The sequence below is a fragment of the Pelodiscus sinensis genome, chromosome 13 (genome assembly GCF_052426305.1).
Source record: "Pelodiscus sinensis isolate ZL-2025 chromosome 13, ASM5242630v1, whole genome shotgun sequence".
Classification (NCBI taxonomy): domain Eukaryota; kingdom Metazoa; phylum Chordata; order Testudines; family Trionychidae; genus Pelodiscus; species Pelodiscus sinensis.
Window position 1 is genome coordinate 19,901,739 of NC_143064.1, and position 12,889 is coordinate 19,914,627.

Consider the following 12,889-nt stretch of genomic DNA (forward strand, 5'->3'; position numbering starts at 1 on the left):
GCACTGTGGAGACGGTGCTGGTAGAACTGGCTTTTAGGGATTACATCTCTAATTTATTATCCAACTAGTCACAAAATAGTCTATTGTAATATGATCTAGGTTCATTGTCATAACTTTTTTTAAAGGATTACATTACAGAATTCTTCAAGTTTTACCTACTATAAAAGATACAACTGGTTTCTCATTTTAGTCCTGAAATACAAATACAAGATATAAAGTATTGTAAAAAAATAATGAAATGCTATTTTATATTACATCAAATTCTCTTCCGCTTTTGATAGCCTGTCAGCTAATTCTGAAAAGTGATTCAATGTAAGACTACTTACAGATACATTGTTTGGATTATTTATTTTTAGTGTGGAATGAACATACAACAGATTTGTAAGGGCATGTTTATCTTTGCATTAATCTCTTTGGCTGACATGAGACTCAGGCTTGCCAGATTTTGTAATCTGTTTGTTTCAATTTAATTGAAAAGCATTGTTTAGCTGTGCTGAGAAAAAGGGCACCGTATCTTATGCTAGGAACTAGTGGTGAGAACATTGACCAAAATGACCACTCTCATACCTGTTTCCCACAATTCAGTGTTCTGGTACCGATCCAAATTCCACATAGTTCACTTAAAGAAACATGAAACATTATCTACAAAGTCTAAGCCATATGTAATTGATGTTTGTACTTACCATAGCAGTTCTAGATTTGATAAACCAATCAAATCTGAACTGGGGAGCATTGCGTACACACTGCCTTAGTTCTTCATAGACATTTTCTTTGTCAAAGCCCATCTTGTGTAACATGCATATCAAGAATCTATCTTCTTCTTCTGTGTAGTTTTTGCCTTTGTTTGTTCCATACTGAATACGCAGCTGATGAAAAGGGGCTTTATACCTTGCAATCTGAATGCAAAACAAAAATAAGACATTATTGGTGGATGTACAACACTAAATTAAGACTTTACCATTTCATTGTTACCAGAAGTATAAGTGAAATGTTTTTGTTGTCATAAACCATATTTTTATTCTGCTTTCCCCCCCCCCAAAAGCTTTATAAATGTTTATAAACTATTTAAACTATACACAGTGATCACCCCCCTCCTCTACTGAAATCTAGCCAACTTCGGTGTGGAAAACACCAATGCTACCCAAATGTTTTCTTTCTATAGAGAACTAAACGACACTTTATTCAACTTTAATGGCAAGCAAAAGATAGTACTAGAAAATTAATAGCAAGATTGATTAAAAGAACAAAAATTGCAACTGTTACTTTGGCATCCAGAGCTTTCTTGATACTGATCCTTCGTTGGATTCTTGCCTCTCCTCGTTCAATCTGAGCCATAATCCTCTCAATGTCCTGCAGTTCATTGCAACGTTCCCAAAAAACAGCTAAAAGAACAAAAACATTCAATCTGCAAAATAATCTTTTTGTTACGACTTTGTTTGGATAAAGAGTTCCGTAGTGAAACAGTCTAATATTAAATAATACAGAGTTTCTGTTCCATGATATTTGAACATTTACCAAACACTATTTAACTAGGCTATCTAGAAAAAAAAAGATGCATTAGTGTTTATCACTATCTTCAGAGGTGAGCCTCAAATAACTCATTGCACGGAGTTTAGTTTATGTACTTTAATAAGGTCTGTGTGGATAAAATCTTGCACAACCCTGTCTATTTAACAGAGTACATATTACGGTTAACTGTTACCCAGTACTTATTCCTAGAATCATAGAATGCTAGAACTGGAAAAGACCTCAAGGTATCACCAGTCCAGCCCTCTGCCATCATGGCAGGACCATCTTGATCATCCCTGATAAATGTATAACCAACCTGCTCTTAAATATCTCCAGCGACAGAGATTCCACAACCTCTCTAGGCAATTTATTCCAGTGTTGAATCATCCTCACAGTTGGGAAGTTTTTCCTAATGTCCAACCTAAACCTACCTTGCTGCAATTTAAGCCCATTGCTTCTTGCCCTATCATCAGAGGCCAAGGAGAACAATTTTTCTCCCTCCTCCTTGTAACACCCTTTTAGATACTTGAAAACTGCTATCATGCCCCCTCTCAGTCTTCTCTTTTCTAAATTAAACAAGCCCAGTTCTTTTAGTCTTCCTTCACAGGTCATGTCTTCTAGACCTTTAATAATTTTTGTTGCTCTTCTCTGGATCTTCTCTAATTTCTCCACCTCTTTCTTGAAATGTCGTGCCCAGGACTACTTTGCATTTGTCCTTATTAAACTTCATCCTATTTACGCAGATTGTCCAGATCATTTTGAGTTATGACCCTATCCTCCAAAGCACTTGGAACCCCTCACAGCTTGGTATCATCTGCAAACTTAATAAGTGTACTCTCTATGCTAATATCTAAATAATTAATGAAGATATTGAACAGAACCGGTCCCAAAACAGAACCTTGCAGAACCCCACTTGTTATGCCCTTCCAGCATGTTTGTGAACCGTTAATAACCTCCCTGAGAAAGGTTATCCAGCCAGTTATGCACATACCACTATCCCCTCTAAGGTGCATGCCTGAGCAGGTGCTCACCAAAAATTTGCCTCCCGCCCACCTCCTAGGCAGAGCTGCACAGTGGCTGCTTAGCTGCTCCATGGCGGGGCTCCAGGGAGGGGTAGAAGGCGTCTGCCCCCTCTCAGGAGCAGCAGGGCAGGTACCACGCGGCCGTGGCCCATGCTTAAAACCTTCCCCAAGTCTGGAGATGTGAGCCGCATGGCAGGCGGCAGCTGCTCCAGCAACCCTGGCCAGGGCCAGAGCCGCATGTTGGACAGCAGAGGCGGTCCAGAGCCGGAGCTGCGTGTCAGCAGCCCAGGCTGAGGCCAGAGCTGGAACTGCAAGTCGGGTGGCAGTGGCAGCCCTGGCTGGGCCCAGAGACGGTGCTACGTGTGTTGGGCAGGTACCCACTAGCCAGCTCCAAGTCTGGGTGAGGCGTTCCGCCAGCTGCAGCAGAGCAGGCAGCTCTCCCAGGACTGGGAAGGCACCAGCCAGACAGCAGTGCCTGGCTCAGGGCAGCCGGTAGGCTGTGAGAGGCAGGCACTGACCAGCTGTGCCAGAGGCTTGTGGGGAACTTCTCTCCCTGCCCCCGAGGGAGTAGCCTGGCGGCAGCATGGGGCAAACAGGGCTGGGAGGCTCGCATGGCCCCATGCAGCTGGCAGGGGGCTGTGCCTGTGGGTGCAGGGAGGCGGCCACGCAATGGGCTTCCAATAGGCAGGGCATGCGGCTGCCTTCCCCTGCCACTGCGCCCGTCTCACTGTGCAGGGCCCCCACTACAGGTGCAGCAGCTGCATGGAGGGCACAGGCGAGTGAGTGTCAAACTCTCCAGAGAAGCATCAGTAAGGGAGCCCCACTCAAGCTCCACCCCCAAAGATTCCTCAGGGGATGGGGAGAGAAAGGGATGGAGGTACAGGCAGAGGAATAGCAGAGAAAGTTACATTGCAGCAGGGCCTGCTGCTGCTGCCTGCTTGTGCTTGGTCTGTGTCTCTTCTGTGGGGAGGCTTCTTCCCAGCAGCCAGGCAGACAAGGAGTAATGGAGGAGCCCAAGCCCACCACAGAGAGCAGGAAAAGATTGGAGAGAGGTGCAGGCTGCAGACCTTAAATGGAAAAAGATGAGCTGATCCCCTAAAGAAAATGGGGCGGGAGGGGAACACAAAGAGACAGCAGAGGCTGCTGCTGATGTTCCAGCATTTTGATCAGGAGGGTTTGGGCACTGCTTTGCAAGGAGGAGAAATGTGCTCAGGACCTATCCTAAGGGAAGAAGGTGGGAGTTTAGATAATGTTGCTGCAGCAGCCCCATGGAGCTGAGATAGGTCATCATGCCAAGGGCTGTAGGCTGCAGCTTTTCCCCAAAGTGTCTAGTGGGAAGAGGGGGGTTTTGGCAAACTTTTTTGAAACTGAAAAATTTCCTGCTTTGTTTTGGTTTCTTTCTAGCTTGAATAAGGGATTTTTTTTTTCAGACTAAAGAAATTTTTGATGCCAGGATTAAATCACATCTGCAGCATAAATGCCGAATTGCAGGGTTGGTCAACAAGCAGATTGCGGGACAAATACAGTACATTAGCACTTAGGATCAACCATAATAATAAGGATGCATGGGTTAAAGTTCTGATTTAACAGCTCTTTTTATCCTTTGTGACTGGGAAAGAGCCATTTTAGTATTCTTTCTTCCATAACATTTTATATATAGATACAGATATTTGTTAGTAAGTAATGGGTGCAACGGTGGCACACATCCAAACAAACGCACATGATCTCAATATTAGTGCATAAGACAAAACTCACTCTGCTCACAGATGGAAAATCTTAGAGGGGAACACTAGCACCCACCTTGCTGTAGGTCTATCTAGGTTGTATTTCCCCAGTTTACTGATAAGACGGTCATGTGAGACTGCATTCACCTTACTAGCATGTTTACCGGGATAACCAGTTAACCAGCACTCAGCCTGGCCGTAGCAGCCCTTCACCCACGATGCAATGGACTCTGCCCAGCACAAGCAAAGTAGCCCCTTGACTACAGCACAGTGAGTTCTGTCCGGCATGCCATAGCTGAAGTAGCCCCCTGTCCATTGTGCGGTGGGCTTAGCCCAGCCTGGCCAGAGCAGCATGGGACCACTTCAGGGGACCACTTCGTATGACACGGCGGGCTAGTTAACTGGTTATCATACAGTTTAACTGCTTAACATTGTAAATGGGATTTTACATTCCTGGTACATTTTATATCAATAATAGCGAAGATTGGTAGTCTAGTGGCAGTGTAACATACTGCCATGTGAAGGAACCAATTTTTGGTCTTTCACTTGTCCTCTTTCTTAGGTCAGCAGGGTCTGGAGCACATTAACTCATTCTTGGAGTCTTCTTTGTGACATCCACCAATCCAATAACTACTTAAAAAAAAGCTCTGGAGAGACTTTAGTCCAGCCTTCTTTGAGTACAGGAAGAACACTAAAGCATAAGATGTTAGGAGAGGTGAACGGAGGAATGCTCAAGGAAATAAAAGGAAAAAATTTTTGTGTTCTTTGCCACAAGCAGAGGGCCTGATTTCATACATCAATTTATGCAGTACTGTCATTTTGAGGAAAATGTTCAGAGCTGTTGACCTGCATTTTTTTCCTTAAAGGGCTCAGTCTGCTATATCAGAATACTATACTAACAGTATAAATTAAATAATCTGTTCTTTTTTATTTGTTTCATTCAGTTCTGACATATGCACCTACTTTGCTTACACCAGTGTTGAAAGCATTCTCAATATGGGCCAAATTCAACTTTGAAGTAAATGGGCGCAATTTAATTTAGTTCAACAGAACAGCCTTTATTTACCTCAGAGCTCTATTTGGCTGTCTATCTATAGCCATATACCCATAGTAGGCGATGTCAGCTCTGTAATCACTGCCAAGAAAACTGAAGACCCACACCAAAAAAAAAACCCAAACAAGTCAGCCCTTGTACGACGACACTGAATCAGTTAGTGCAGAATAAGAATAAATAAAGGTGATTTCACAGCATAATTCACACCCGTACTTCACGTTTTCTAAAAGGAAATATTCTTTTAACACTTCACATTCTTCCAAACTCCCCACTTTGTAATTTCAAAAATCATATGACAAAATATGCTTGTAATGTTAAAAGATATATTTGAAGTTAGCAAACCTGAATACTCTATGACTTCCTCTGGTGATTTTCCTTCCACCTCACGGGCAATATTATCTATATCATCACGGCCATATTTCTCATTAGCTTTAATAAACTGATTAAAGTCTCTTTTGTTCCAGTTTGTAAAACCCTGAGAGCAGAGAAATAAAGACGTTATTATGGAGTACAGGTGGAAAAATGTTGCTAGAACTTTTGTCTTGGAATGTACCATTTACTCCAATTGTTAATGCTTCAGTACTGTGTCACATAATAATTACAGTGGTTAATGGTCTTTCAGGATTTCCATAAACTATTATCCAGGGTTTATTACTCAGTCATAAAAATCTCTGGTGAGTTATTTTTATGCATAACCCCTCACTGCATCAGTAAGAACAATTTTTTTCTTACCTGTAAATGGTATTTCTCCAAAGAAAAAAAAGCTCAATCCACATCCTAATGGATTTTCATTTAGCTCACACTTCAGTAGGCACAAACAAGACATAAAATGACAGAAGTTTGGGGAGCACCACTTCTGGTGCCTTTGAAAATCACCTGACCACCTAAACACCAAACACAGTAGCAATTACTTAGAATACTTAAAAACCATGAATTAGGCACACCTGGATGGAAGCAGAAGTATACTAAGAAAAGATCTTCTGTGTCCTGACAAGATGCAATCAAATGGAAACTCTATAACACTGTCAAACAGCAAGTCAGTTATGCAATGTAGGAATGGAAACAAAACTACGAAACAGCTAGATGAGATACAGTGCACAAGATCATCATTCAAGATGATACATTGGTTTTGGGACAAGGACAACAAAAAGAGTAAGCAAAAAATCTCCCGACAAGCCTGATGGGTGGTCTGTATTGCACTGCACTTATTTAATCAGAGAAATACCATTCACAAATAAGAAAAAATTGTGGATTCTCCAAATGAACAGGCTCAGTCCACAACTTTGGAATCTGTATAAAACAGTCCTATAATCACAATACAGAATTCTTTTTTAAATGCTGATGCTAGTACTGATGGCTACATCAGCAAAGGCATACATTTTTATACTACTGAACCTGAAGTTGTGAGTAGAAAAACCAAAGAAAACCCCAAAACCTGTGGCTATGCAAATCTTTTCTAAAAAAGGTAAAAGATAAATAATAAAAGGTATTTCCTCTCCTACTTTATCGCTCTAGTATCCTGAGACCATCTACACAGTCCAGACAAATAAAGCAGCATTGATTCTCTGTCCATTAGACTGCAGTACCTTTGGTACAATATGCCCATTTCTCATCATAAGAGCATAAGAATGGCAATAATGGGTCAGACTAAAGGTCTGTTTTGTGAAAGTGGCCAGTATCAAGTGCCCCACAGGGAATGAACAGGTAATCAGCAAGTGATCCACTCCATGATGCTCATTACCAGCTTCTAACAAACAGAGGCTGCCCATCCTGGCTAATAATCATTAATTTATCTAGTTCTTTTTTTAATCCTGTTAAATCTTGGCCATCACAACATCCTCTAGCACAGAGTTCCACTGTGTGTTGTGTGAAGAAATTCTTCCTTTTATTTGTTTTAAACAAATTGGCTATTAATTTCATTTGGTGACCCCTAGTTCTTGTGTTATGAGGAGTAAATAGCACACTTATTTGTCTACTTTCTCCACACCAGTCATAATTTAATAAACCTCTAATATGTCCCCACCTTAACTGTCTCTTTTACAAGCTGAAAAGTCCCAGTCTTATTACTCTCCCCTCAAACACAAGCTGTTCCATAACTCCAATCATTTTGTTGCGCTTTTCTGAGACATTTCCAATTCCAATGCATCTTTTTCGAGATGGGCTGACCACATCTGCACTCATTAGTCAAGATGTGGGCATACCATGGATTTATTAGAGGCAATATGATATTTTTGTTTTATTATCTATCTTTCTTAATGATTGACAACATTCTGTTCACTTTTTTGACTGCTGCTGCACACTGGAGTGGATGTTTTCAGAGAACCATCCTTAATGACTCCAAGATCTCTTGAGAGTTAACAGCTAATTTAGACCCTGTCATTTTAAATGTATAGTTGTGATTATGTTTTCCATTGTGCATTACTTTGGATTTCTCAACATTAAACTTTATTTGCCATTTTGCTGCCCATTCACCCAGTTTTGAGAGCTCCTTTTGTAGCTCTTTGCAGTCTGCCTGGGATTTAATTATCTTCGGTAGTCACTGCAAATGTTGCCACCACACTGCTTACTCCTTTTTCCAGATCATTTATGAATATGTTGAATAGGATTGGCCTCAGAACAGATACCTGAAGGACACCACTATTTACACCTCTCCATTTTAAAAACTGATTATTCTTACCGTTTGTTTCCTATCTTTTAACCAGTTGCCAATCCAAAAGAGGACCTTCACTCTTAGCTCATGGCAGCTTAATTTGCTTTAGAGACTTTGCAGAGGGACCATGCCAAAGGCTTTCTTAAAGTCTCTAAGTATACTTATCCACATGCCTGCTGACTCCCTCAACATATTTTAATAATTGGTGAGGCACAGTTTTTCTTTACAAAAACCATGTTGACTCTTCCCCAACAAATTATGTTCATTGACATGTCTATGTTCTTTACTATTTTGAGTGGCTATCTGCATATGTTAACCAATTACCCAATACTGAAGTCAGGCCTACTAGCCTTTAATTGCCAGGATCACCCTTGGAGTCTTTTTAAAAATTGGAATTACATTAGCTATCTTCCAGTCATTTGTTACAGAAACTGATTTAAATGATAGGTTACAGTCTACAGTTATTCGTTCTGAAATTTCACATTTGAGTTTCTTCAGAACTCTTGGGTGAATACATCTGATCTTGGTGACTTATTACTATTTATAATTTTGTTCCAAAACCTTCTCTATTGACACCTCAATCTAGGACAGTTCCTCACATTTGTCACCTAAAGAGGATGGCTCAGGTTTGGGAATCTCCCTCATATACAAAGCCATTAAGACTAGGTTTTCTAGAGTATAAAACTATAATCTTTCAGACATACTCTACTCCTAAATAATCAATTATTAATACACCAGATCATCAGGACCAGTGTTCAGGTATCAGGGTATTGATCTCATTTGGTCAAGATGAATAAGATTTAATTTAGGCCATGTTTCATCAGGCCATGTTAAGACATTTGCCTTTCCTGTGAGATGATTTTTAAAAATCATCTTTAGCAAGAGTGGGTAGGGTTGAAACATAGTGAAAAATCCACAAGACTGGGAATGCATCCACTATGTAAACTGGGGCATCACTTGCAGATATTCAAGAGAATGGCAATTATTGGATAAGAAGAATCCATTGAGACCTGAGGACCCCAAAAATTTGGTGAAAATAGACCCTATGGTTTGTGGGATTGTGAGGAAAGAATGCAGTATTTTCAGAGATGGTATATACAACCGGTATCTGTATAACAACATGATTCAACTAATTCAGCTGTATAACAGCATGATTCAACTAATTGTATATAATATATAAATTATTATATATTTTAAAAATAATGTTACACGTCCTATCTTAAATGTAATGAAGAAAAACATGTTTTGCAAACAAACAAACAAAAAACCCGTAAGTGGGTAACATAAAATATTCTCTATGGGTCAAATCTAGCTTCCTTTACTCACACAAACAGTTCCACTGATTTCATCAAGAAGATTTATGTGAATCAAGCAAGTAGAATAGCCTTGATTTAATATATAATATAGGCAAATTAAATTACAGAATGGGATAACCATGGAAGATGACAGCTAAAGCGCCTCACTCAAATACAGCCCCTCCACACACATTCAAGGTTGTAATAAATATATTAAGAATGGGAAAAACAGAAATTTGATCAATAGCTTTTCAATCGAGCAGACGAAAGGTGTAACAAGATTAAATGGCCCCAAATTGAAGCTAGACATATGCAGTCTAAAAATAAAGTGCTTTTTTTTAAACCACTACTACAACTTCCAAGGATAGTGGTGGATTTTCCATCACTCAAAATGTTATAAGTCAAGACTGGATTTTTTACTAGAAGATATGCTCTAATTCAACCACAACCACTACTGGACTTTAAACAGTAATTAATTCATGGAAGTCCTATAGCTTGTATTATGTAGGAATTCAACCAGATTGCCAGAATGGTCCCTTCCATACTAAAATCTATGACTACATCAAGAAATCTTTGGGAAGAACCAAGGGCCACCTTTTCCAAAACACAGCCATCTCCGTGATTCTAAGAGATGTCATATACAAATTCAATGATACTTAGTGCCATGTAGAAAGTCTTTAAAGAAACTGCTATTGTGCTGCAACTCAGCTATTAACTCATGGCATCACTACTGCATATGTACACCTAATGCAGTGTTTCTCAAAGTGGTCCACGGACCCACTCTGAGAAAGCTGCTACCGGGCCGCTCTGGTTTGTTTACTTACTGCTCCACAGCCACAGAGCCTCACCGCTCCCCTTGGCTGCAAACTGTGAACCACAGCCAACAGGAGACGCAAGGTTCCGTGGCTGCGGAGCCAGTAAGCAAACAAACCGGAGCGGCCCGGTAGCAGCTTTCTCAGAGTGGATATGTAGACCACTCTGAGAAACACTGACCTAACACAAAGATTAAGTAAACAGAGTAAAAAAACAAGAAACCTGTGCATCAAATTCCTGAAGCACTTTCCTGGTATTGAATCAAGCAAAAGTAAAATACTCTTTAATGACATGTTTGCTTCAATAAGGACTAAAGAGGCATAAAGGGTAAAATTTGGCCCCAGATAGGAGCACAAAAACTCATGTATGGTAAAGGTACAATACCAAAGGATTCTGATTTTATTTATACCACCAGAAATCCAAATTTAAATTACAGATATACATTACATAGACTTTGGAAGTATATTACTTCGTTAAAAGAAATACAAAACATATTAAAAAATCCTTACATTGCTCAATCTGATGATCAGTTCTCTCTCCTCACTCTTTACCCTGTTTCTCTTGTCCTCTCTCCCCTTCCATATTCTGTGGTTTTGGTTTCCTTACTTAAGTCTTTAGTCTCCTTTCCCTCTTTCCCACCTGATGATTTTTAGTTAAATACAACCAACAAGATGGATAGAGTAAATCATTATTTAAATGTCTTTAGTTTAAAAGATTGCTGCATTTAGACTGGAGGGATATTTTTCATTACACATAACCATTTTGTGTAGGCAGGGAGGTTAATTCCATCACATTTTAACAGTTTTGTTTTACTGTATACAATACTGAATGAAAAATGTAAACTGCCATTTTTATAAACATTGCAGTCTGGCATGCATATTTTTAATAGTCATCTTTTGATGAAACGCTATGCATTAAATACTTCAGCTTTTATTTTTTTACTTGCGTAAGCAGCTTTTCTTTTTCTTCAGTTTCTTCTGGAGTATGAGGTGCAGACTCATCAATCTTCTTTTGTTCCTCTTTTTGTACCTGAGCTGCATTTGGAAGGTCAGGGTTCCTAGGGACCTAAAATCAGCAATAAAAGGATAAACAAGAAGAAAAGAACAGCTATGCATACTCATATCAATCTCACTTTACAATCTACTAGATATTAGAGAGTTGTCCATCTGTTTATCCGTTCAAGAACTCCTCCTAAACAGTAAGAGCTAGGACCACCAATTTCGGTATACAGCTTCCTCTTGTCAACATTTAAAGTACTGTAAGGTTTTGGTTGTGCCAGGATAAAGGTGACGTGCCTGGAATGGAACTGCTTGCTTTCTGTTCCCCTTCCTCACTGTCAGGGAGGGAGAGGAAAGTGAACAGTTTGCTGCATTCCTCTCACTCTGGCTGGGGAGGACCAGGGTCAGACATGCTGTGCACTTTGTTCACACTCCCTGACAAGGACAGGAAGGGTAACAGCAAGCAGCTTCAACCCCCCTGCACTCCACCCACCCACATACACCAACCTGCCCTGAATCCAACACCCCCAAAACTCCCAGCCCCACTGCCGACTACAGCATCCCCCATATCTCCGGCCCCTGGCCTGAACTCCTCCTTTCTCCCCAAACCCTGACTCTGGCACCAACCCCACATCCCCAGCCCTGAGCCCCTCCCTCATCCCCCAACACTGATTTCTGCACCCCCACACACACACAGCCCTCTGACTTGAGCCCCTCACATCCCAAGCCCGTCTTGAGCCCCCCTCACCTGCACTCCACCCCATATTTAAATTTCTTAAAGGTACTGTTATATCACAACCACCCCCACCCCAACCTACTGCCCAGAGGAGTTCCATGGGGGCGGGATGGCAATGCAACAGTACCTGTAATAAAATTAAGTTATTTTTACTCCTGGACTGAACCAAGATGAGACAGAAAAATAGGATGAACTTGGAATAGGATTGCTTTTCAATAAACCTTACAACAAGAAAAAAAGAGATAAAATGGAGAAATTTGGAGTAGTGCTCTATTTTGGCACAGATAAATCTATGCTTAAGATTTGAAAACTAGAAGAAAATGTTATTAGAAACCAAATTGACAATAGCCCTTTTTTTTTGTTAGTTTGTTTTGTTGTTAAAACATAGCGAATAAGAAGAGTTTATAGGGATGAAGAAAATACCCTTGATGTCATTCCCATTTTAAAAAAATTACTAAAAATAATTAAATGGAAAAATGTTAACAATCCCTTTTTTTAGTGCTTTTTTGTAAAAGTTAAAAAAAAATGCCAGTACTTCAAGGGAAAAGTTGTAAGAAAAAAAAAGGAGCCAGCATTGCCCTTTTAAGACATACGAAGCCCAGTCGATTGTCAGCCATTTGCATTACAGAGGTGCCGGTACGCTCCATTCTTTCCAGGTAAGCGCTGACTGGAGGTACTAGTCAATACTGCCACAAAAAAAGCGTTGCTTTTAAAAAAAAATAAAAATAACACTATTTTTGAAAAATACAGTCATTTAAATAAAGCATGTACATTTTCCTGTATTTTAAAAAATAACTTAATTTAGTTACAGAGTTGAGCAACAGCCGACAAATCTGCTAGTTTACTCTAGAAAGTTAAGCTTGATAGGATTGATGCCATCCTCACCACTGAGCATTAGTTACAAAAAGAAATGTTTCTGATACCTTGACATACTGGTAGAAAAAAAATTGAAACATACTACAGTACATAGCTACTGGAACCATTTTTTTCCCCCAGCTGCATTTATAGTTTACAGAAATGTTGAGGTTGAAAATATTGTCCCTTCAGGCAAGGTGTATATTACCAACTATAAGTCATTCATCGACATT

At 40.0% G+C, this 12,889-nt stretch overlaps 1 protein-coding gene across 1 annotated transcript in view; it reads right to left on the reverse strand.

Annotated features, from left to right (window-relative positions):
• SMARCA1 (SNF2 related chromatin remodeling ATPase 1) overlaps positions 1-12,889 on the reverse strand; it is an 84,129-nt gene that overhangs the window by 23,497 nt on the left and 47,743 nt on the right. Inside the window, exons 19-22 of the mRNA XM_075940968.2 lie at positions 11,010-11,132; positions 5,652-5,784; positions 1,264-1,382; positions 684-896 (exon numbers count right to left, since the gene is read on the reverse strand). Coding sequence (XP_075797083.1) covers positions 684-896; positions 1,264-1,382; positions 5,652-5,784; positions 11,010-11,132 — 588 coding nt within the window. The remainder of the gene's footprint in view (positions 1-683; positions 897-1,263; positions 1,383-5,651; positions 5,785-11,009; positions 11,133-12,889) is intronic.